This window comes from Sus scrofa, chromosome X, assembly GCF_054392235.1.
Source record: "Sus scrofa isolate SSC_HxYL_T2T_F1_AM1 chromosome X, Sscrofa_HxYL_maternal_Yorkshire_Landrace_v2.0, whole genome shotgun sequence".
NCBI classification, from domain to species: Eukaryota; Metazoa; Chordata; class Mammalia; order Artiodactyla; family Suidae; genus Sus; species Sus scrofa.
In genome coordinates, this window is record NC_139401.1 from 37,623,583 (window position 1) to 37,649,696 (window position 26,114).

The 26,114-nt window shown below is 45.5% G+C and overlaps 1 protein-coding gene across 46 annotated transcripts in view; it reads left to right on the forward strand.

The window, feature by feature from the left end:
• SYTL5 (synaptotagmin like 5) overlaps positions 1 to 26,114 on the forward strand; it is a 304,058-nt gene that overhangs the window by 210,079 nt on the left and 67,865 nt on the right. For all 46 annotated transcript variants that reach the window (XM_085007654.1, XM_085007642.1, XM_085007629.1 and 43 more), the window contains 6 exons: positions 1,567 to 1,745; positions 3,754 to 3,853; positions 5,913 to 6,074; positions 20,479 to 20,587; positions 22,199 to 22,334; positions 25,406 to 25,614. In XM_085007654.1, coding sequence (XP_084863780.1) covers positions 1,567 to 1,745; positions 3,754 to 3,853; positions 5,913 to 6,074; positions 20,479 to 20,587; positions 22,199 to 22,334; positions 25,406 to 25,614 — 895 coding nt within the window. The remainder of the gene's footprint in view (positions 1 to 1,566; positions 1,746 to 3,753; positions 3,854 to 5,912; positions 6,075 to 20,478; positions 20,588 to 22,198; positions 22,335 to 25,405; positions 25,615 to 26,114) is intronic.

A 26,114-nucleotide genomic window follows, 5' to 3' on the forward strand; every position in this document is an offset into this window, starting at 1 on the left:
TCGTCATTTTAACAAGGTCCCCAGGTGATCTCTATGCAATTAAAATGTGAAAAGCACTGCTCAAAACCATCTACTATCATAAACATTCTAATAATTTTTTTTTTTTAGAAATAGAAGAGACAAATTAGGTCAGTCACTGGCTCTCCTTAAGCTGTCATTTCCACATAATTATGGGATCCTTGGTTTGCTCTTGCCTTTGACTTAAGCGTGAAAGTGATGCCACAATCACCCACTTCCTGGTTTTTGATCAGTTTCCACTCTGAGCAGTTGGAGGAGGATAATGACTTTTGTTTTATACGTAAACAAAATTAATCTGAAAAGTAAGGATTCTAACCTCTTTTTGTACTCACCATTGTCCTTCCTTCTCAGTGGTTCATAGGTGGATATATATATTGTGTGTGTGTGTGTGTGTGTGTGTGTATTTATTTATTTATTTTTCTATTTAGGGTCGCACCTGCAGCATATGGAAATTCCCCAGCTAGGGGTCGAATTGGAGCTCCTGCATCTGCCGGCCTGCACCACAGCAACGCCAGATCCAAGCCGCATCTGTGACCTGTACCATAGCTCTCGGCATCGCTGGATCCTTAACCCACTGTGTGTGGCCAGAGATCAAACCCAAGTCCTCATGGATGCTAGTTGGGTTGGTTACCACTGAGCCACATTGGGAACTCCTCAGACAGGGCTTTTGAAACTCCTGGGTCACTCACCAAAGCCTTCCAGGTGATCTTTTGTGACAGTCATGTTGCTAAGACACAGAATTTGTGCTGCTGGCGGTAGGGGATAATTTTGTTACGTTTAATTTAAAATACACTCTTGTTATATTAGTGTCTCCTCAGATGCTTCATTCATTCTGGTCCATTTGGACAGGGCTTTCTTTTTACGTTTTTATTTTATTTCTTGGTCGGTGTGCTATTTTATTGTCTCGCCTTCTATTTTGTGGGTTGCTGCTTTACAGAGGCGTACAGTGCTCTGGTCTTATACTATCCAAGTGGCCACACAGCTTCTCCGGGGAAATCCAGACCGCCCTGAGTACAGGACGTTCTCCTGGCCTGCCCTTGTTAGAGATGCAGTTACAGCTTCCCCGAGACTGATGGGCCACTGATGGGCGATGTCAAAGAGCGAAGCTTGTGGCTGATGCTCACACTGAAACATGAGATGAGTTTTCCTTTGTCCTGATCAGTGCACTCTAGACTTTGAGGTAGATTGACCTTGAGTCTACCAGTGAAAACGGAGAAAGCCACAGGGATGGCGAGAGGAGATAGCTTTGGAAACGCCTCAATGACCCTGTATGCATTAGATGCGGTGGGTAATCAAAGAGTCTTCACTAACTCCAAAAGGAAGTGCCGCCCCTCTGGGCAAGTTTCCTGCCTTCCTTATTAATGGTCCTAGATCTTGTTTTTCTTTCTCCGGCTTGGGTTTTATACACCACGGGGAACACAAGGGAAACAAGTGATTTTGGGCTTCCTTCCTCCGCCCCGAAACGTTGTCATTGAAGGAAGGGGATGACTTCGGTGAAGAGATCGTTAGCGTAACGTTGGGTGCCTCTTTTCATCTTGTTTATTCCAGACCAGCCTTAACAGCATGATGAGTGTTTACAGTGAAACCGGAGACTATGGCAACGTGAAGGTCAGTGGGGAAATCCTTCTCCACATCAGCTACTGCTACAAAACTGGCGGGCTCTACATTTTTGTCAAGAATTGCAGAAATCTGGCCATAGGAGATGAAAAGAAACAGAGGACAGATGCGTAAGCACCTAGCACGTTCCCCAGACTGTGTCAGCCACTGCATTCTTTGTTAGTCTGTGTTTCTTTTGCAGAAGCGTCTCGGCATTCCTTCTCTGAAGGCTGCGTCTCCCTTGCTTTGCCAACGTTCTAAATATTCTCTGAAGTGCAGGTATCATGGGTGCGTTTGTGGTTGCCTGATTGTTCAAAAGCTGTCACGCAACGTGATTCAGGACTGACAGATTTGTCCTTTACACAGAGGCAGCTCTTTGAGATAGAAGGGCCCACACGTTGGCACACCCCAGGATGGTATGAGTATTCCGCTAATTGGTGTTCTGGGAAACGCTCCAGAGAAAATCACCATGCTGTTAGCCCAACTGAACACCTTGAACGGGCAATTATGAGGCTCTCAGGATTCCAAGGATCAGCCTGGGAGGGCAACTCTGACCATTAGTGCTTTGGAAAGAGTAGATAGCAAGATGGGTTGGGGCTTCCCAGGACCACTGCCAGGTCTGAGGATTCACTGGGCGGACTCACACGTCGTCATAATCAGCAAAGGGCAAAGGCATATATGGCAAAGTTCTAAAGAATCCAGGCTGAAGCTTCCAGTTACCCTCTCCCACTGGAGTCACACGGGAGGTGCTTATTAAGTCCTCCGGCAACAAGTTGTAACAACACACGTAAAGTGTGTTCTACCAAGGAAGCTCATTCAGAGACTCGCCTGGTCACATACCCAAATCCCAGTCTCCCAGAGGGAAAGCAGATGGTCCGCAGCAGCCGTATTACTTCCACCAATATCCCAGTCCCGGTGAGCCACTTCTGTTTGTTCTGGCAGTAAGGAGAAGCTTCCTGAAATCCATGTTCCTACGTGCCAGCCAAGAGCCAGTCTTCCAGACAGGCACTTCTAAAGAGAGCAGTCTCAGACCTGCCGTGTTTACCCTTTTCCTACGTAATGATAACCTAGGTGCAATGAACAATGCAGCAAAACTCTTTCCCAAATAGACAAGGAAATGGATTCTGAGAGTAGATTGGTCCCCCGGCGACCTCAGCTAAATATCAGAGAGCTTCAGGGCCAGTATCATCATTTAGACTAGCGTGGGAAGGGATCATCCAAAGCCCCAAGAGATGGGCTTTAGGACTCTGGTGGCATCCTTGACATTCAGTCTTCCACATCTCATACTTTTCTAAGTCTGCCATGATGCCCTGCCCCAAGAGGCTCCTGGGACAGCTCAAAGCAAGGTATTGGGTGGCGTTGCTCTTGTGACTTCTTTTTCACCATTTCTCTTCATCCCCCCATTGCCATTGACTCCACTCATCAGAACTCCTGACATCTGGGTAGAAAGGAAACTGTGAGACCATCGATCATCTTAATCGATATTTATTGAGTAGGATAATATGTCAGTTCCTTGTATATATCTCAGCTGATTTTTTTGTTGTTATTGTCTTTTTTGCCATTTCTTCGGCCGCTCCTGCGGCATATGGAGGTTCCCCAGCTAGGGGTCAAATTGGAGCTGTAGCCACCGACCTACACCAGAGCCACAGCAACGTGGGATCCGAGCCGCGTCTGCAACCTACACCACAGCTCATGGCAACGCCAGATCCTTAACCCACTGAGCAAGGGCAGGGACCGAACCCGCAACCTCATGGTTCCTAGTCGGATCCGTTAACCACTGAGCCATGCCGGGAACTCCTATCTCAGCTGATTTAATTCTCACAATGCTGTTAGTTATTATCCCCACGGAGGAAACTGGGATCCAGAGAGGTTAAGAAGCTCTTGAGTTCACCAAAACCAGTGAGGCATGGAGTGATTTAAACCCCGCTGGCTTGATCCCTACTCTTTGCTGCTTCTCTCTTCTTGAAGGTCCAAAGTTATAGCTCAGTATTTCCTGTGATGCAGACAACATTCTCTTTGGTCCTGTCTCTTCGGCTCCCTAGCCTATTCCCTTTGCCTCTTTTATTCACTTAAGTCCCTGAGCATGTCTCGCAAAGCAGATGTTCCCCAATCCTCACTTTCATTTTTTATCCCTCACAGTTATGTCAAGTCATACCTTCTTCCTGACAAGTCCAGAAATAATAAGCGCAAGACCAAAATCAGAACAGGCACCAATCCGGAATTCAATGAAACCCTAAAGGTAAATAAAGATTCTCTCCTAGGAACTTGAGTGATACAGTTTACAACCTCGTTGGTTTGGAAGTAACTACGGAGGATTTGCATGTCGGCCTACGTGTATTTTAGAAAAGGAGGAGTTGAATAAATTAGTGTGATACCCTCCACTTTCTGTTTTGGGGAATGAAAAAAAAAAAAAAAAGTAAACTCCTCTTACTCTGTGTCTTTCTCTGCTGCTCCTGAAATTGCATCTTAAGTAGGGATGACCCAGGAAAATGACGTCTGACCCGGTACATTGTGTCAAAAAATAGGTTCCATCTTTGAGGGAACTGTATCTTTTCTAGTTCCCCCAAAAGAAGTTTGTGAGAGTTTTGGCACTAACTTAGCAGGTCACTTTGTACGCACTCCTTGTTCCGTTAACACAGCATAAATATGTAACGTGTCCCATTAGGGTTTCAGAATTTGCCTGAAGTTAGGCACGTGGTTGATGAATAGTAGAGATGCAGGGATGGAGTTGAGGAATCTCAGAGACAGTGGACTAGATAAGATACGACCCAGGCCCCAAGTCTAGAGAAATTACTTTTCCCCTTCTGTGTAACAACCTCTTCTCTCACCCTGGACCAATCTAGCCTGATAAAAAAGATCCGGGGAGATGGGAATGTAGACATTATTGCCAGTCACAGGGAAATGTCTAGATCTTGTGCCCAGAATAACGGAGTCAGGGTCTACCATAGGAGAACGTTGGTGAGGGGAAGCATGTGTCAGCAGGGACCCCTGTGGAAGCAGGAGCCAATATCCAAAGGATCAAAATGAGGAGGTCCTGTCATGGCTCAGTGGTTAACGAATCCGACTAGGAACCATGAGGTTGCAGGTTCGATCTCTGGCCTCGCTCGGATCCGGCGTTGCCGTGAGCTGTGGTGTAGGTGGCAGATGCGCCTCGGATCCCGCGTTGCTGTGGCTCTGGCGTAGGCTTGGCAGCTACAGTTCCAATTGGACCCCTAACCTGGGAACCTCTATATGCCATGGGTGCAGCTCTAGAAAAGGCAAAAAGACAAAAAAAAAAAAAAAAAAAAAAAAAGGATCAAAATGAAAATGAATGCATATAGGCAGAGGGTGCATCCAGCGGCCATGACAGGAGAGCAAAGATGAGCCCAAGCAGAAGAGATAGACAGAATCACATGGCAGATTCAGGAAGCAGGGAGCCAGGGTTAATCCTGCTGGGAATAGCAAGGACAGGTGTAGACATAAATCCAAAATCAATAAACAGTCAGTCTGCTCCGTGTCCCAGGTGGTATTTGCTCAGGACAAGCAGGAGATCTGAGGGTATGCAGACATGTGACCCTGGATTATGGTCTGCTGGAAGAGGAAAAACCACATCAGTAATATTTTCTTCCCACTCAGTCTGCTCTTAGGCTCACCTTTATAAAGTTTGGCATTTGCAAGTGCCACTTTTCTGGATCTGGGGGCTGCTTATTTATTTAGAAATAAAATCAGAGCAATCAGAGATTGATATTATGAAACCTTGAGCTTAGAAATTAGTTGTTGGAAAAGAATTAGGTAAATGAAAAGCAAGTAAAACTGAAAAGGGGACAGGCTTCATCACCTAACTTTTTTTCACAATATCTGAAGTTTATTTATTTTTTTATTTTAGTTTTATGGCTGTACCCACGGCCTATGAAAGTTCCCAGGCCGGGGATTGAATCGAAGCCACAGCTAAGACCTACACTATAGCTGCGGCAACACGGGATCCTTTAGCCCACCAAGCTGGGCCAGGGGTGAAACCCCCACATCCACATTGACCCAAGCCACTGCAGTTGGCGTCTTAACCCACTGCACCACAGTGGGAACTCCAGCATCTGAAGCTTATTGACTCCCCCTCCCCAAGAGTCTGTTGATCTGTCTTTCAGGACTAGGTCTCACTCAAAATGAGTTTATGGTATATAACCTGACATGTTTTTCTCTTGGGTTTTGGTCATATTACTAATGCATATGAGGTGAAAGGTGGTGGAAGTAAATTTCCACCTGTCCTGGAACTGGGCAGAGCCCTCCTTGAGGAGGGTGACATTGCAAATGTCATTTTGCAGTACACCATCAGCCACACCCAGCTGGAAACGAGGACTCTGCAGCTCTCAGTCTGGCATCACGATCGATTTGGACGGAACAGCTTCCTTGGGGAGGTGGAGATTCCTTTTGACTCATGGAACTTTGAAAATCCCAGTGATGAGTGGTTTGTGCTTCAGCCCAAGGTAGGAAACACTTCCAGGTGCGTCAAACAGTTAGACAAGTGATGAGCAAAGTGGATGTCACAGGCCTCCAAGAATCTGACGACTTGCTGTTGTCAAGTGATAACCTGAAAAGATGAGTGCAGCTAATTTGGGGATAATACCGTAAATCCATTTTTTTTTTTTTTGTCCTTTTAGGGCTGCACTCACAGCATATGGAGGTTCCCAGGCTAGGGGTAGAATCAGAGCTGTAGCTGCCAGCCTATACCACAGCTCACAGAAACACTGGATCCTTAACCCACTGAGCGAGGCCAAGGATCAAACCCTTGGCCTCGTGGATACTGGTTGGGTTCGTTAACTGCTGAGCCATGATGGGAACTCCCATTAATCCTTTTTTTTTTTTTTTTTTTTTTGGTCTTTTGTCCCTTTAGGGCCGCTCCCGTGGCATATGGAGGTTCCCAGGCTAGGGGTCGAATCGGAGCTGTAGCCACCGGCCTATGCCACAGCCACAGCAACACCAGATCCAAGCCACATCTGTGACCTATACCACAGCTCACAGCAACGCCGGATCCTGAACCCACTGAGCGAGTCCGGGGATCAAACCCACAACCTCATGGTTCCTAGTCGGATTCGTTTCCGCTGCGCTATGACAGGAACTCCCCCAGAAATCCATTCTTGGGGAAATCCTTCTTTGATATAGACCATCTGTAAAATGCAAGCCACATGAGCATATGTGTTATTAACTTGACCTACTAAAAAATGTGTTCATCATTTGAAGGTCACCAGGTATAAACCAAAGAATATTATGATACAGTCCTATTAGAAAGAGCAAGTTGGAGTTCCCTTCGTGGCGCAGTGATTAATGAATCCAACTAGGAACCATGAGGTTGCGGGTTTGGTCCCTGCCCTTGCTCAGTGGGTTAACGATCCAGCGGTGCCATGAGCTGTGGTGTAGGCTGCAGACGCGGCTCGGATCCCGCGTTGCTGTGGCTCTGGCGTAGGCCAGTGACTGCAGCTCCGATTCGACCCCTAGCCTGGGAACCTCCATATGTCACAGGAGCGGCCCAAGAAATAGCAAAAAGACAAAAAAAAAAAAAAAGAGTAAGCATTCATTTCCACATAGGCAAACATAGCTCCCAAGAGCATCATCCATCTCCCAGCATTCTCTCTCTTCTTCCTCATTTGCCACAATCCAAACAGGAGCAAGAGTGGTCTTGCCTTGGCTCTTATGAGGAAGGAACCTGTAGCTAAAGTATCTGGTTTCCTACATTCCTCCTTTTGAGATTCAGAACCCAGGTCTTGAGTTAGATTCAGAAAAAAAAAAAAAATGGTGTTCCCGTCATGGCGCAGTGGTTAACGAATCCAACTAGGAACCATGAGGTTGCGGGTTCAATCCCTGGCCTCGCTCAGTAGGTTGAGGATCTGGCATTGCCATGAGTTGTGGTGTAGGTCGCAGATGCGGCTCGGATCCCACGTTGCTGTGGCTGTGGTGTAGGCCAGTGGCTACAGCTCCGATTCGACCCCTAGCCTGGGAACCTCCAATGTGCCATGGGAGCAGCCCTAGAAAAGGCAGAAAGACACACACAAAAAAAATCTCAAAGCTGGTTCTAGAAATTAAATGCTGCTCTAGTATCATTCTAAACTAAACTTAACAGTACCTGGGATTCACTCTAGGCAACTGGGATCTCTACATTTACAGTAATTTTTGAAGTCGAAAGAGAGGTGGTAAAAAGGTCACATTCCTGTAACCCCTGATTGTTCTTTACAGAGAGAGAGGCAAAAAGAAGATGATGAGGAAGCTAGCAGACTCAGGTCAGACTTCCTGGGTTCGATGCTGGCTTCACGCCTATCTGTGTAACCTTGGGCAAGTGACTTAACTTCCCAGGGGTTGGTGTTATCATTGGTGACAGTAATTGGAGATAGCTTATAGGGATGCCATGCCATGAGGCGTGAAGAAGCCTGCTGTGTGATACTTGCAGTATCGTGTCAGTTACATTCTAACCTTCTCAATAAATACTAAGTTGTACATATGCTGCATTGCAGTCCTTGCATTGCAGTCGGCAGAAACTGCAGCTTATATGGCTCTAAGAATAAAAGGGAAATTATCGGCCAGTGATTAGCAAGCATGGCTTGATCCAGATGCTCAACTCTTAACAAGGCCCTGGAGTCTCTTGGTCTCTCTTCTGTGTGTTGGCTTCATTTGCAGACTTCACTCTGGTGGATTTTCTAACTGTTGACTTCAGACTCAGTGTAAATAACTCATGGAACATCTTTAGGAGGTATAATTGGGCTATGGATAAAACAAAATAGAACAGACATCTTTAAACAGAAAATAACCGCAAGCCCTTGACTCACATAAGTGTGATAGAGGTAGAAAGTACAATGCAGAGTGCCCGCTGTGGCGCGGTAGGTTAAGAATCCAACTGCAGCAGCTCAGGTTGCTGTAGAGGTGCAGGTTCGATCCCTGGCCCAGCGCAGTGGGTTAAGGATCCGGCCTTGCTGCAGCTATAGTGTAGGTTTTAGCCATGGCTCGGATTCAGTCCCTGGCCTGGGAACTTCCATATGCTGTGGGTGTAGCCCCTCCCCCCCAAAAAAAAGGTTAACAACAAATAAGTCCACAATAGCATAACATTTCTCTGACATTAAATATGGGAAATACTTGGTCATTACAGCGCTAAGTCTCTTGGAATTGAATGAAAAGCCTCACCATAAAGGATAGCAATTAATTTGACTGAACAGTCTCCTATCACTTGCTTCCATTGGTGTATAATGGGTGAGCATCAAAGAATCATAGAACAAATCCAATACATCATATGATGCCTGACGCTGATGAAAGACAAGTAATATGCATCTCAGTCCACGAAATGACCTTGTCTGTCATAAATTTAACATGAAAGCCCAGGGGTGGGGGGTGCTCTTTGGAACCAGCTTGAAGGGTTTCCACTCAGTTTCCTGGAAATGGTTGAAGGATTTGCACTAAGATGAAATCAGAGCTCTCCCAGGCCTCTCCTAGGCATCCTTTGTGCTTAGGGGCTACCAACTTTGCATGCTAATCACTTTCACATTGACTTTGAGCGATCTGACGTTCTAGCCCTAAGGGAGAAGCAGCTCTCTGAGCCTGCCCAAGGGCAGAAAGTTCTGATGGCGTTGCCTGTCTGGAACTCCTTGGTTCCTCTGCCAGATGCCCTTGGATGCCTTTAACCATGTCTCTTGGGAATTTTACCTCCAACAGCCTGCACCTGAGACTCTCTATAGAAGACTGTCCTCAGGCAATTGTAGATGTTTTTTCCACATGGGCAGAGAGCCAGAAATTCCTAGGCACTCTTGTATCCCCAGCCACAAGGCAATTCTTAGCCAAGAACTAATAGATGGGGGGAGTTTGGAGTCAGACACGCTACAGTGGTGCCACGAGGTCACAGTGGGGGGAGTTTGAAAGCTCAGTACCCTCACTGAAAGTGGGCAAAACTCTGAGGAGTTACTTATATCTCCTCCTGAATCAGGCTGTGCCCTCGCCTGGCTTCTTTTTCTTCCCCGACCTGTTTCCCTAACGCTTTCATTGGCCTGTCTTGGGAGCCCTTCCTTAATAAGTCCCTTGTGTGGGGGGGTGGGGCATGGAAATCCTATAAAATTGGATTGTTATGATCTTTGTACAACTATTAATGTAATAAATTCATTGAGTAATAAAAAATAAGCCACTTGCATAAGGACGCTCACCTCCAAGTTGGCATCTGGGGAACGCAACATCGATTAGCGTCTCTAATCCGTGTCATCTTTCTCCGCCAAGCTTCCTCTGACGCGTATAGAGGAAAGCCTGCAGATTAGGCAGACTTGTTTAGATACCGTGCCATCCAGAACTGGGGAGATCAGGTACCATCCCATGATGCCTCCTGCTTCTTGAGTGGCTTGTCCTCAGGCTGAGCTGGGCGCTGCGTGGTTGGTTATCAGCCGGCTCTGAGAACTGTCACTTCACTCTCCATCTCCCGCCTCAGTCATTTCAGTGCGCTCGTCACCTCATCACCTGCAGCTATAGGATGAGCAGCCCCAGAGACATATTTCTTGTCGATTATCCAGCTGACGAGCTGAAGGGTGAGCTACAGGGACCAATTGCCTTAGTAATAGAGGATCAGAATTAATAGTCCTTAAGCATTTGGAAATACTGACATCCTCTGACAACGGGAAGACACCTCGGCTTATTGCTCATTGACTCTGTGTTGGTGAAAAGCCCCTTGACGCATACCTTTGTTTTTGCTAAGTGTCACCGTGCTCAGCCTGTAAGGAGGCTGTTGCAGACAGAGAAAAAAACTCAAGATGCCAAATGTGCTTACTGTAGAGTAGTTTCACGCTCTAACTCCCATTTCACTGTGTGACGTGGGATTATTTATTAGCTATATAACTCAGTATCTTACTGAAAGGCATATCAGGTAGGTGAACAGGAAGAGCTTGTCCGTATAAGTCACCTTTCGTATGTTCCCAGAAGGTGCTTTTATTCCAAGGACCTTTGAAAGTCAACAGCAAGTTTAAGTGGTTTTCCAAGGAAACCTCCATCCCACCTTCAGGCAGAGCCAATGCGATGTAAGGCCCTGTAGAATGGGTGCCTAGCTATAGGGCTCTCCCTTTCTGTGGCACTTTGGCAGACCTGTGTCTGGAATTTATTACCCCACCTTAGACCTGTAAATATGCTGGGAACTCTGCTTCCTCCTCCGATGGAAAGTGGCTCTCTCTCTTTCCAAAGAGCAAAAGGTAACAGGCTTTTTTCCTTTTTCCTGATTATTCCATGCCCCCTGCTGAGTCAGATCCTTTCTCTGGTTCCCTACGGATTTGGGATGTGGTTTGAATACATCCTGGCCCTCACCCTGGGCCCCAGTGCTCCGTGGACCTCTGGGAGTAGAGGGCAGAGCCCTCGATCAATCACTGCTGGGGGAAGGAGTGTAAAACCCTCCCACTTGCTCGCCTCCGACTGCGCCAGCTCCGAGGCGAGATCTGCCTTGTCCTCAAACCCCCCTCCCCCATGGGACTGGGCAAAACATACCCTCTGTGAAACTTTGCTGATATCACAGCCTTGGCAAGCTTTTCTTCACTTTGTGGACCCACTTTCCTACTACCCATCCTCATAAAACACTCGAACAGAAGTTTGTGTCTCAGGGTCTCCTGAGGACCCCAGAGTAGACAGCTTGTTTCCTTCTCCCAGCTGCTTCCTCCCTGTGTGCACACCTCTGATCACACCTGGCTCCCCACCAGTCTTTTTTTTGGGGGGGGGGTCTTTTTAGGGCCACACCCACAGCATATGGAAGTTCCCAGACTACGGGTTGAATCAGAGCTGTAGCCTCTGGCCTACGCCACAGCCACAGCCACAGCAACATGGGATCCGAACTGTGTCTGCAACCTACACCACAGCTCACGGCAGTGCCAGATCCTTAACCCACTGAGCGAGGCCAGGGATTGACACTGTGTCCTCTCGGATACTAGTTGGATTCATTACCCCTGAGCCACAATGGGAACTTCTCCCCACCAGTCTTTAAACACATTCTATACAATCTCCACTATATTCTGCTCATACTGCTTTCTTAACCCAAACTAACCTTCCTCCCCTCCTCCCCCCACCTTCATCTGTTGTCATGTCTCCCATCCTTTAAGGACCAGACACGGGCAGCCTCTTTACCCCAATCTGGATTACTCTCTCTCTCCCCACAGTTGTTTCTTTGTACTTGTATTTGGAGCAACTGGCATCGTTTGCCTGACACTGAGCTTGCTGTGTGGGAGAAGCCCTCATCTCCCAGCAATTAGGACCAATAAGGGGTCAGTCCATGGACGCAGTCACAGAGGTCAAACACATACAAGCACACGCCCCCAAGGCATTGCTTCATCATGTATTTTAACTTCAACTAAATGTGCATTCGTTTGCAAGTCTTCTTTTTTTTTTTTTTAAAGAGAGACTTTATTTATTTATATTTTTTTTTGTCTTTTTTTTTTTTTTGCTATTTCTTTGGGCCGCTCCCACGGTATATGGAGGTTCCCAGGCTAGGGGTTGAATCGGAGCTGTAGCCACTGGCCTACGCCAGAGCCACAGCAACGCGGGATCCGAGCCACGTCTGCAACCTACACCACAGCTCATGGCAACGCCAGATCGTTAACCCACTGAGCAGGGGCAGGAACCGAACCCGCAACCTCATGGTTCCTAGTCAGATTCGTTAACTACTGCGCCACGACGGGAACTCCCGTTTGCAAGTCTTCTAACGTAGGGACAGTTGGTTATGTTTGAGTATGGTTTCAGCGAGTGAAATTCTGTCCTAGCTCCCTGGCATAAATTCTGACCCTCCTGCATCATAATCCCCAGTTTCTAGTATATACTTTCAAAGTCTACCAAAGGCCAAATCTTTCTCAATATCTTATCATCATCTTCCTCATCTTTTACAGCTGCAAGCCCAGATATAATCCAATAGCAAATTGATGTTCAAGTCTTTTGTTCTTCTAAGGTATTCAACTTCATTTTTTATAGTAGCAGCTGTCTTTTTGTACCCTTCAATTTATATGACATTCAGTTATATAATTAGAGCCACGAATATGCCTGGCATAAAGAGCTTCAGGGACTAATGCAGCTGACTTTCTATGAGCCTGTAGTTCAACTGATGGGAGCAGGCATCCTTGGTCTTTTATAGAGGACCCTGCACTTCCGTGGGAGTGGAGAGCATTCATCTGATGAATCAGTTATATAAGGGCAGATGAATAGAGCTTCTAATGAATGTATATCTCCTGGATAGAATGAAAACACACTGAAAGTAGAGTCTCTCTCTCTCTCTCTCTCTCTCTTCTGTCCCCACCCCCCTTAGCAAAATGCCTGAAAAGCACTACTACGAGAAGCCACTCCATAAGTGAAATTGAATCCAATTGGTAGGACTGCTTGAATTGAATTGAGTTGAATTGAATTGAATTCTGCCCCCTTTTTCTGTGGAGGAGCTGGCTGAATTACGTAAAATGGTAGCATGCCAGGAGAGGATGTTGCTTTGGAATTTCCTGGCAGGTGTACCCCACATGCCCCCAAGGCATTAGGTATGTGCAGCCTGCAAGATAACTTCCTCCTGTGGATTTCGTTGGCATGTGATTCTAATGCCACAGGACGTCATCTTTATTATTTTCTCATCTCACAAGATTTGAGGACTGTATTTGTACCAAGTCACCAGTGTGTTTGAATTTCAGCTAGAAACCAATGAAACATGAATAAATCCCAATAATGCAAGTTTCGATCTCTACTAATACACTATATATACTATATGTCAGTACGTGATACCTTCACACAGACTTTTTTCTTGCCAGTGTGTCTTCCTACCCAAAGATCTCAGCCAAAAGCAAACAGAGCTTGCACCAGTTACCTGTTGTTGTGTAGAAAACTACCCTCCACCTCAGTGGCTTAAAACAATAGTTTATTATTGTTGTTCTTGATTCTTTGGGATGATTGGACTCAGCTAGGTGGTTCTCACTTAAGGTTTCTCATAGGGTTGCAGCTCGATGAGAGACTGAGGCTGAAGTTCACGGAGGGCTTGACTGGGCTGCTTGTTCCAGTTGGCTGTCTCACACTTGATGTTGGCTGCCAGCTGGGAACTTAGCTTGGCCTGCCAACCAGAGCACCTAGTGTGGCTTTTCCAAGTGGCTTGGACCGCCCATCGTGGCTTCCCAAAGGGGGGATTCTCAATAAGAGTATTCATTCTTACGGAGTTCCTGTTGTGGCTCAGTGGTTAATGAATCCAACTAGGAACCATGAGGTTGCGGGTTCGATCCCTGGCCTTGCTCAGTGGGTTAAGGATCCGGCATTGCCGTGAGCTGTGGTGTAGGTCGCAGACGTGGCTCGGATCCCGCATTGCTGTGGCTATAGGCCGGCAGCTACAGCTCCGATTAGACCCCGAGCCTGGGAACCTCCATATGCCGCGGGAGCGGCCCTAGAAAAGATAAAAAGACAAAAAGAAAAAGAATATTCATTCTTAGAGAAGAAGTAGAAGCTGTTAATCTTAAGACCCAAGCCCAGAAACTGGCACACTGTCACTTCTGCCATCTTCTTCTAGTCAAAGTGATCACAGAGCCCACTCAGATCCAAAGAGAAAGGACACATATCTCGCCTCTCCTTGGCTACACTGGCTATGGTATCAAGTAGTGACTTCTTTTATCTTCTACAAAGGCTGTCATAATTTTCCATTTGTGACTTTCAAATAAACTAAAATTTACTGAAACTATCAAACCATAAGAAATGTCCTTTTACAAGGCACTTGATTTTAAAGTAGTAAGATTAGGGAGTTCCCATGTGGCTCAGCAGGTTAAGAACCCGACATAGTGTTCATAAGGATGCAGGTTTGATCCCTGGCGTCACTCAGTGCATTAAGGATCTGGCCTTGCCACAAACTGGGGAGTAGGTCACGGATGCATCTTGGATCCCACATTGTTGTGGCTGTGGCCTAGGCTGGCAGCTGCAGCTCCAGTTCAACCCCTAAGCTTGGGAATTTCCATGTGCTACAGGTGTGGCTATAAAAAGAACAAAAAATAGTAATATTAAATATTAGGTGTATAGTCTGTTTGACCACCTAATCCCATTTGTGCCCCTGGTACAATAGTGAATATAATACTTCAAATGATTTTCCCACTCTTACTAAGAAGTTTTACCACCACCAAGAGGAAAGAAAGTCAGGCAAGGATTCCTTTTCATAATGGTCTCAGTCTTTTTTTGCTGAGGCTTGAACAGTCTCTGGCTTTGTTGTGAGTTTGGGGGTGTCTGAATTCTTCCAGTCTGCTCTCTCTCAGAGGAGAGCGGTTCTCAGCCCCCGACTCATTGCTCAGCAGTCAAGTCCCTGCAGTTAAAGCCTGAGAAAGTACACTACTTTTCTCACTCTATTTGTGAAAAATCAAAGTTTGTTAACTCAATGGCAAGTGGAGACCTACAGAACAGAAGCTCTGGGTGTGTGTTCACACTGAGGTTTTAAATTTTGAATTGGATTTTGAGAGGATTGTAGATCCACATGCAGTCATAAGAAATGACACAGAGAGATCCCGTGGACTCTGTATCCCGTTTCCCAGTGGTTACATCTTGCAAAGCTATAGTGCAGTGCCATGACCAGGGCGGTGGCACTGATACAATCCACCCATCTTGTTCAAGTATCCTTAGTTTTTCACTTATGTGCTTGTGTATTTATTTTTGTGCAGTTTCATCACATGTGTAGTTTTGTATAGTCACCACAACAGCCATGATACAGGACAGTTCCATCACCATGAGAATCCCTCATGTTGTTTGTTTGGTTTTTGTGTGTGTGTGTGTGTGTATTTTTGCCTTTTCTAGGGCCGCTCCCACGGCATGTGGAGATTCCCAGGCTAGGGGTCCAATCAGAGCCGTAGACACCAGCCTACGCCAGAGCCACAGCAACGTGGGATCTGAGCCGCATCTGCAACCTACATCACAGCTCACGGCAATGCCAGATCCATAACCCACTGAACAATGCCAGGGATCGAACCCGCACCCTCATGGTTCCTAGTCGGATTCGTTAACCACTGCGCCACGACGGGAACTCCCTCTCATGCTCTTTTATAACCACACCCGCCCCACTCTTGCCACCCTCATCCATAACCCCTAGCAACCATGAAGCTATTCTCCACATCCATCAATTTGTCATTTCAAGAATGTTAGGTGCAGCCAATTAAAGATCCACCATTATTACTGCAGCAGCTTGGGTCACTGCTATGGGGTGGGTCTGATCCCTGGCCCGGGAGCTTCCCCATGCCACGGGCACAGCCCCCCAGAAAAGAGAGAGAAGGTCATATAAATGGAATTGTATGGTATGTATCCTATTGGGCTGACTTTTTAAAAACTTAAAGTATAATTGATTTACAATGTTGTACCAATCTCTGCTGTGCAGCAAAGTGACTCAGTCATACATACATATATACATTCTTTTGCTCGCATTATGTTCTATCCAAACAGATTGGATATAGTTCTCTGTGTTGTACAGCAGGACCTCATTCCTTATTCATTCTAAATGCAGTAGTTTGCATCTACTAACCCCAAACTCCCAGCCCATCCCACTCCTTCCCCCTCCCCCTTGGCAACCACAAGTCTGTTCTCCATGTCTGTGGGTCTGTTTCTCTTCTGTAGATAGGTTCGTTTGTGTCCTTTTTAGGTTGCACGGATCAGTGATATCATATGGTATTTGCCTTTCTCTTTCTGACTTCACTTAGTATGAGAATCGCTAGTTGCATCCATGTTGCTGCAAATGCCATTCTTTCATTCTTCTTTATGGCTGAGTGGTATTGCATGGTATACATGACTTCTTTCACTCAGCATAGTTCTCTACAGAGTCACCCAAGTCGTCAGATGTGTCAGTAGTCATTCCTTTTTATGGCTGAGTAGTACTCTATGTTACGGGGCTACCACAGTTTTTTAACCGATTCTCTACTGAAGGACGTCGGGGTTGTTTCCACTTTTGTACTATTGCAAATAAAGAGGATAAAAACATGCAGATACAGATTTTTCAGTGTACACAGTCTTCTGCTTCCCTGGATAAATGCCCAAGAGTACATATGGCTAGGTTGAGTGGTCGTTGTAAGTTTAGTCTTTTTTTTTTTGAAATTTTATTTTATCTTTTTTAACAGAATAAAATACATATATTTAAACACAATTACATTCATACAGATTATTATATCATGGATCTTAAGAAACAGATTAAGTGACTCCCTCTGGAGAAGTGGAATGGAAAATATGCTGAGACAAATAGGAAATCTATTCTATACTTTATCCCATTTTGTATGGCTTTCACCTTTACTATTTAGTATTATCTATTACATTCAATTTTTCTTTAAAAATTAGCATTATATTAAAATTATGTATATTATGCAACTATAATTTATAAAGAAGAAAGCCTTATATACCATTAAATATTTTATATAGCATAATAAAAAGAATAACTTAACTGGTAAGAATAGCAAAAATAATATACCCTCTGAAAATAAGTAAAATATAAAATGCATAAATTGGTTAAAAAACAGTGTAGCTATATAAATATGTCCTCACAATTTGTTACATCTTATTGATTCTTCGTATAGGCATTACACCATTCTAGGTGATGTGATAAACAAGACATTATAGACCTTACATTGTACCATGGAGAGAAATGGTTATTAATAATACAGTTGTAGAACTGTATTATTTAATTGGACAGTTGCATCATTTAATTATAACTATCATAAATTCTTTGATGGAGAGGAAATCAGAATCAGATCTAAGAAGACTTCAGCATTCCAAGAATGATGTCAAATGATCCCCTTCGTGGTGGATTATGCACTTATTTACTATGAGATATATTTCTTCTCCAGAGATTCCTTGTTTGTGTATCCATTGTAGATTTTTGGTTTGCAGTTATTCTGAGGTTTTGATATGAGTCTATATGTACATGAGGTTGTTATAAGTTGTTGTTCTCTTAATTGCAAGTTCATCTCCAGTGTCCTGCATTTGTACCCACCTCTTCTCCTGATTTCTGATTTTGGTGGTATAGTTGTACATGGATGATTTCATGTCTTTACTGTATATATACCTTTACTGGTGAGCCTTGTCATTTGTGGCATTTTTGTTTCCTGTTGCTGTCTTTTCTTTTCTGCCTATAGAAGTTCCTTTAGTATTTGTTGTAAGGCTGGTTTAGTGTTGCTGAATTCTCTCAGCTTTTGCTTATCTGAGAAGGTTTTTATTTCTTCTTCAAATCTGAACGAGAGCCTTGCTGGGTAGAGTAATCTTGGTTGGAGGTTTTTTCCTTTCATCACGTTAAGTATATCATGCCACTCCCTTCTGGCCTGCAGAGTTTCTATTGAAAAATCTGCCGATAGCCTTATCGGGGTTCCCTTGTATGTTACTTGTTTCTTCCCCCTAGCTGCTTTCAAGATTTTCTCTTTGTCTTTAATTTTGGTCAGTTTGATTAATATGTGTCTCGGTGTATTCCTCCTTAGGTTTATTTTATATGGTACTTGTTGTGCTTCCTGGATTTGAGTGAGTGGTTCCTTTCCCATGTTAGGGAAGTTTTCGGCTATTATCCCTTGGAATATTTTTTCTGTCCCCTTCTCTCTCTCTTCTCCTTCTGGTACCCATATAATATGGATGTTGGTGTGTTTCATGTTGTCCCAGAGATCTCTGAGACTCTCTTCATTTGTTTTCAATCTTTTTTCTCTTTTCTGTTCTGCATCCGTAATTTCCACTAATCTGTCCTCCACCTGGCTTATTCGTTCTTCTGCCTCCTGTATTCTGCTGTTAGCTGCTTCTAGTGCATTTTTTATTTCTGTTATTGTATTTTGCATCTCTTCTTGTTTAAGTTTTATATCTTGTATCTCTTTGCTCAGTGTTTCCTGTAAGTTATCCATCTTTGCCTCCAGTTTATTTCCAATGTCTTGCATCATCTTCAGCGTCAACAATCTAAAGTCTTTTTCCTGGATGCTGAGAATCTCCTCATCACTTAGCTGTTTTTCTGGGGTTTTTCCTTTCTCCCTCATCTGAGTTCTCTGTCTTTTCATTTTTATAGGTTTTTGGTGTGGTGACCTTTTTATAGATAACAGAGTTGTAGCCCCTCTTCCTTCTGGTGTCTGCCCCCCTTGTGGCTGAAGTCAGTATGGGGGCTTGCTGTAGGCTTCCTGATGGGAGGGGCTGATGCCTGCCCACTGGTAGGTAGAGCTGATTTTAATCCCTCTGGTGGGTGGAGCTTAGTCTCTGGATGGGATTACAGGCATCTGTGTGCCTGAGGGGTCTTTAGGTAGCCTGTTTACTGAGGGGTGGGGCTGTGATCCCACTGGGGTTGTTGTTTGCCCTGGGGCTTCTCAGCACTGACTGACAGGTGGGGCCAGATTTTCCCAAAGTGGGCCACCTCCAGAGAAAAGCAAGGCTGAGTATTCCCAAGAGCTTTGCTTTCAATGTCCTTCCCTCACAACAAGCCACATTCACCCCTGTTTTCCCAGAATGACCTCCAAGAACTGCAGTCAGGTTTGACCCAGATTCCTATGGAGACCTCGCTCTGCCCTGGGATCCAGTGCCCGTGAAAGTCCGTGTGCACCTTTTAAGAATGAGGTCTCCGTTTCCCCCAGTCCTGTGGAGCTCCTGCGCACAAGCCCCACTGGCCTTCAATGCTAGATGCTCCAGGGACTCTTTCTGCCAGTGCAAGATCCCCACACGTGAGGGTTTGATGTGGGGCTCAGAACTCTCACTCCTTTAGGTGAGTCTCTGTGAACCAGTTAGTTTTCAGTCTGTGGAGCTTCCCACCCAGGAGGTATGGGGTTGTTTATATCATGAAATCGCCCCTCCCACCTCTTGATGTCACCTCCTCTTTTTCTTCTGGAGTAGGGTATCTTTTTTAAGGTTTCCAGTCCATTTGGGTGAAGATTGCACAGTCTTTAGTTGTGAGTTTTGTTGTTTTCAGGAGAGAAGTTGAGTTCCAGTCCTTCTATTCCACCATCTTAATCCTGTCTCTGTACGTTTAGTCTTTTAAGAAAATGCCAAACTGTTTTCCAGAGCAGCTCCCCCACTTTACAGCCCCACCAGCAATGTTTGAGTGAGCTGGTTTTTCCACATTGAATTTTAATGATGCGAATGACTAGTATTGCTTTTCATGGTTGGTAGCTGGCAGCCCAACTCGAATGAGACAGTCCTGCCTCCTTTACCCTTATTGATCACCTAGGAAAGCCTTGAGATATCAAGGACAGACACAAGTATCCTTTGGGGTTATTTTCAGTGACATCTCTATTCGTACCTCTTACCCCAAATTATTACATATGTTCAGTGATGGGTCCAATCTTCCGTGTGTTATAGGCACTCAGTGTCCCCTGATTCACCAAATGTCTGTTAGGTATATCACCTCTAAAATGCCTGTTACTTTCATGTTAAAAAAGTTATACACAAATATCTTCACAGAGTTTTAATTTATTCTTTCTCTCTCTCTCTCTCTCTCTCTCTCTCTCTCTCTCTCTCTCTCTCTCTCTCTTTTTTTTTTTTTTTTTCTTTTTAAGGCTGCACCCGCAGCATATGGAAGTTCCCAGGCTAGGGGTCTAATCAGAGCTATAGCTGCCGGCCTACACCACAGCCACAGCAACACCAGATCTGAGCCATGTCTGGGACCTACACCACAGCTCACAGTAACGCCCGATCCTTAACCCACTGAGCGAGGCCAGAGATTGAACCCGAGTCCTCATGGATCCTAATCGGATTCTTTTCTGCTGCGCCACTCAGGAACTCCTTCACAGAGTTTTATAGCCTCTCTTTTCTCACACCTATGGCATCTCTTAAACCAGTTAAAGTGCTGCCAGGGTTGAATGGGAATACACTGTCACATTTAAGCCTCCGAGTCAATAGTGTACATTCGAACATGGGTTCCCAAATTACAAACCAAGCCTTCTCACTTTTGCTTTTCCCCTGTCTCCTCTTGGCCAGGTGGAATATGCTGCTGATACTGGCCTTCAGTACAAAGGGGAGCTGACAGTTGTTCTACGTTACATTCCGCCAGAGGAGAACATGGCACTTCCACTAGAACAACTTCAAGGTAGAGGAAAAAAAGAAAAATCAGTGACGTTGGCCAGAGACTTTCCCTTTCTAGAAGCGTGGGAGTAGGGATCGGGGCTTGGGAGAACTGTGTTCCTTCTGCATTATACCGATGAGATGGAAGGGGTTAGATGTCACTGTCTTTCCAGAAGACTTGAGAAGTCGATCCGTACGTGGGGAAGGGTGTGGGATTCTTACAAAGCAAAGACCGTTCATACTTAGAAACTAATCTCGATGTTGAGATTTGTTTCCTGGAAGACCTAGAGACCTAGACTGTTCCCCAGGGTGGAGTGGGAGGGAGATGGGGACCAGTCTGCTGAGACGGGAAGTGCAGGATGCTACTGTATGCGTTTATGGCATTCCCAGCTACTCAGGGCATCTTGGGGAAGAATTAATCTGGAACACAGAACGCAAAGAAAAAAATCCTAATGGAGTCAACGTTTAAATCCCTCATGGCAATTCCTTGTCGGCTCAGTGGGTTACAGATCTGGTATTGTCACTGCAGCAGCTTGGGTCACAGCCATGATGCGGGTTTGATCCCTGGCCTAGGAACTTCCGCATGCCTCAGGCACTGCCAAAAAAAAAAAAAAAATCTTTTGCCCTCCTTCTCCCATGAATGCCTCTAAGCAGCTTTCTTTATCTTTCTCTTCCTGTCACCCTCATCAGGGTGACCCTGTGCAAGGAATTTACTCTCTCTCGGCTTTGGCTTCCTTATGTCACAGGGATATTGCAAGGATTAAATAGGTTCATTCATGTCAAGCGCTTAGAACAAGGGTAAAAGGAAGGTGATGGTGATGGCGCTTGTTATGTGTGTTGAGCATATTTCATGTGACATGGGAAGAACTTTCTCTCACCCCAAAATGCAATGGTGCCTGGCCTGTAGCCTTTAGAGCTGGCCTGGCGCGCAGTCGACAATGTACAAGACCGAAATATCCAGGACAGACGTTAGGCATTTTCTCTTTGGGGGTCTTGGCACCTGCGTGGCTTTCACTGGAGCTGTTTCTTAGGGTGAGCAGGGACGTGGCCCAGGTTGCTCTCAGGGTCTTTTCCATTTTATCCCTTTATACCTTACAGGGTAATATTGAATTTTTTAAATTGATTTGTTTTATTTTTTCCCACAAGTACAAATGAAAGAATCTATCTGGAAGGAATCCAGTGCGGTAAGAACATTTAAGTGACATGGAAGCATATACAAATGTAAAGACGTTATCACTCAGCAGATGTAATAAATCTCTTTTTTTTTTTTCTTTTTAGGGCTGCACCGTAGCACATGGACGTTCCCAGGCCAGGGACTGAATTGGAGCTGTGGCCGCTGGCCTACACCACAGCCACAGTAACCAATGCAGGATCTGAGCCGCATCTGCGGTCTATACCGCAGGCATCAAACCCACATCGTCATGGACCCTATGTGGGGTTCTTAACCCGCTGAGCCACCATAGGAACTCCAAAATAAACCGTGGTTGATTTCACTTGTGAATTTCAAAATGGAACCCATGGTTCAGCCTCTTCCTTTCCCTTCTTTTCTCTCCCCACCTCCCCTCCCTCCCTCTTTCATTCTCTTTTACTTTGCTTCCCTTCCTCCTTTTCTTCTCTCTTTGTCTCTCTGATGCAGGAAAGAAGACCTTTAAACGAGGAAAGAAGAAGGATGCGCCCATCAGCTCTGGAGGAATACTAGAAGTGTTTGTCAAAGAGGCCAAGAATTTGACAGCGGTGAAGTCAGGAGGCACTTCCGATAGCTTTGTGAAGGGGTAATTTTGGTTGAGCTCATTTTAGAAGATGCTTAATGGGGGATGAAAATGTCTGTGGTCCATGAGACAGCTGGGGCTGTGCGGCTTCCTTGTTGCTCTTGTTCTGCATGTGTCCATCCCTCGAATCCTGGTGATTCCATATAACACCACGCGGGGGCGCTCTCCTTGTTCTAGCCCTCAGCCCACTTGCGGCATATGTCCAGGTTTCCCATGACTCCCACCCTCAAGACTGCCAGACGTTCCTTTGAGATTCATTTCTCGAAGGAGGAGGGTGTGTGATTTTTCTACATGTGGTATGTTTTTATTGTGCCTGGTTATCATTTCTTGCTGGCAGCACACAACACCAGCAAAACTATCGGATCCTTGATATTTTGCCCTCTTGGGGGAAAATTTTCAAAAGCGGAGACATCAGAGCATCTTTCCTAGAGATATTCATGGGGGAGGGGCCTTGGAGAAGCTCCAAGACTGCCTCCTGGGCACTTGTGCCCACTTGGTGGAGCACAGGGCAGTTTCTCAAGGGAACACAGCCCTTTTAAGGGACATTCTTACCCATGCTAGGCAACCCAGCCAACCAGTCTCTCCTGATTCCTATTTGAGATTTTTCTCCTATAATTAGAGGAACTAGAACCAGAAGGATGTCATTCATTCAAATAAACACATAAATGCCCATGTTCCCAGCCCTAAGTCATGCGGTTCCAAAAAGAAGACCTCATCCGGGAACTCCCATCGTGGCACAGTGGAAACAAATCTGACTAGTATCCATGAGGATGTGGGTTCAATCCCTGGCCTCACTTAGTGGGTCAGGGACCTGGTGTTGCTGTGAGCTGTGTTGTAGGCCACAGACGCAGCTTGGAACCCATGTTGCTGTGGCTGTGGTGTAGGCTGGCAGCTGTAGCTCTGATTTTTTTTTTTTTGTTTTTTGTCTTTTTGCCTTTTCTAGGGCCGCTCCCATGGCATATGGAAGTTCCCAGGCTAGGGGTCTAATCAGACCTATAGCTACCGGCCTACACCAGAGCCACAACATCGTGGGATCCGAGCCATGTCTGCAACCTACACAACAGCTCATGGCAATGCCAGATCCTTAACCCACTGAGCAAGACCAGGGATCAAACCCGCAACCTCATGGCTCCTAGTCGGACTTGTTAACCACTGCGCCACGACGGGAACTCCTGTAGCTCTGATTTGACCCCGAGCCTGGGACCTTCCATATGCAGCGAGTATGGCCCTAAGAAGCAAAAAAAAAAAAAAAAAAAAAAGAAGAAGAAGAAGAACGAGAAGTGTGTGTTCTCACAAAGCCCCGCAAAACCCATAAAGTAAAACAGGTTCCCCTGATGCCAGCCGTGCGGTTAATTCCTCGAGGCAGGTGCCAGTATTATTCCTCTCCTCAATCCTTAGCAAAGTGTAATTTTCTCCACAAGGCAATGAGTCAGGCCTTCACGCTCACACATTCTACCTTTGGTGAAGGCCATAATAACGAGCAGCAGGTGTCAGGTGGGGCTTCCCCTCCAGCGAGTGTGGGCGCCTCAATCCCGGCCCATCTGTCCTTGCCTCTTTCTCGCTGTACATTTAAGCACAAAAGAAATGCTTTAGGTGGGTCCTGCCATTCATACTTGCCCCACGAGCCCTACCATCCCATTCAGGCCGCTTCCTGCCCACTGGTGGGATAGTGAGATGGCTCCTTGACTGTGAACTCACTGTGGCCTTGCATGGATGACTTAACATCTTCTGCAATAGTTTCTACTTTATCATGTTGAACATGTATGAAGCAGAGATAATAAAGGACAGTATCTTTGTTCTCTCGGTATATAGTTGTAAAAGCATAGGAACTTTCTACGAAATTCTCTCCTGCGTTATGCTTAAACATTGAGCTGATTTTAAAGGGACCTCAGATTTTTTGTAAAAGAGCATGAGAGAGCAAGAATGGATCCTTCTATAAAATTTAATATTATAAAATGTATCAGTTAATGTTAGGTCTCTCTGCAAACCAGCCGAACAGTGGGTTAAACAAGACCAAAGTTCTTCCCCATGATGGAAACCAAGCCTAAAGCTAACGCATCCCATTGGCTAAAACTTAGTCACGTGGCTATATGAGCAGCAAGGGAGGCTGGAAAGTGTAGTCTTTCTTCTGGGCAATCTTGTGCCTGACTGACAAAATGGGATTGATTTATCGATTTATGTATTGAGAAGGCTAGGGAAAGAATGAACAGTGGGAGATAAGCAGTCTCCGGTTGGTACATGAAATGGAATCTCGTGTGTTACAATGTGTCTTCTTTCTTTATGCTCATGTGTGGCATTTTTCATATTTGTTTAATGTACTTATTTCATACCCATAAGTCTCCTTCCCTAAAGCGTGCTCCCTGATCCATCAGGTATTACGATCAAAAAGAGAGGAGAGAAAAAGAGACACAGAAGGGAGGGAAGCTGATAAAATTATGTTACTAGGCAGGTGAGCAACTGCAGGTAATGGGGGCTCAGCTCCACTGAGGAAGCAACGAGGAACTCTGGAATATACCTTACGATTGTCCCTTCAAGGGACAGGGAAGCTGGAAGACTCCTCCAGCAGTATCTCAAACTCATCGGTTGAGGGTTGCTCCCAGGGACAGTAAATTCTCAGGAATCCCAGGGTTTCTGACACTTAAGCTGGGTCAGCTCACACAGCACCAGACAAAGTCTATAACGGGAGAAGCCAAGAGACACAGGCGCTTGAGGAGGAAAGCTGTCAGCACACCAGGAAGGGCTCATCTCGGCTTCCGGTCAACTCAGAGGTGGGCCAAAGATGATGGAAGGCAGGACATGATGACCTAGTGTCTCCTGCAGGAGGTATTTTCATTTCAAGATGAGGGAAGGATCCACAGAGGATGAGAAAGGAGAGTGTGAGCATTTTACTATCGCCCCACCTAAAAGAAATAATAAGCCATTCCACTAAATAAAGCCAGATTTAAGCATATAAAAACCTGGGAGAGAAAATCAAATACACACAGCAGGAGTTATGGAAAAATGAAGTGATCTGGCAAGGGCGCCCTTTCCTGTTTACTGTCTCACTGATGGCTTGATTGCATTTTCTCCTGCAGCTACTTGCTCCCTGATGATAACAAAGCCACCAAGCACAAAACTCTGGTGATAAAAAAGAGTGTTAACCCCCAGTGGAATCACACTTTCATGTTCAGTGGCCTGCATCCCCAGGATATAAAGGATGTTTGCCTAGAACTCACCGTCTGGGACAAGGAGGCCTTTTCCAGCAACATCTTTCTGGGAGGAGTTCGTTTGAATTCCGGAAGTGGTGAGGACCCTGAGATAGTCTGTGACTGGGGATGGGGCAGGGAGGTGGTTCCTGCAGGTGTGATGTGCTCTAGGTGTATATGTCGTTGCAGTTTCGTTGGCATCCGAGATTACCCCGAATACTCTGTTCCTTTAGCCAAGGATCGGTTCCATGTTAAAATGAAAATACTACTACCTGGGAGTTTGAGGTTGATAGATGCAAACTATTCCATTTAGAATGGAGAAGCAATGAGGTCCTACTGTACAGCACAGGGAAGTCTGTCCAGTCTCTTGGGATGGACCAGGATGGAAGGTAATATAAGAAAGGGAATGTATATGTATGTATAACTGAACCACTTTGCTCTACAGCAGAAATGAGCACAAAATTGTAAGTCAACTATGCTTTAATTAAAAAAAAAATAAGAGATCCTACCATGGCACAGTGGGTTAATGATCTCTCTTGGCTCATTTGGAGGTGCTGGTTCAATCCCCAGCCCAGCACAGAGGGTTAAGGTTCTGGCA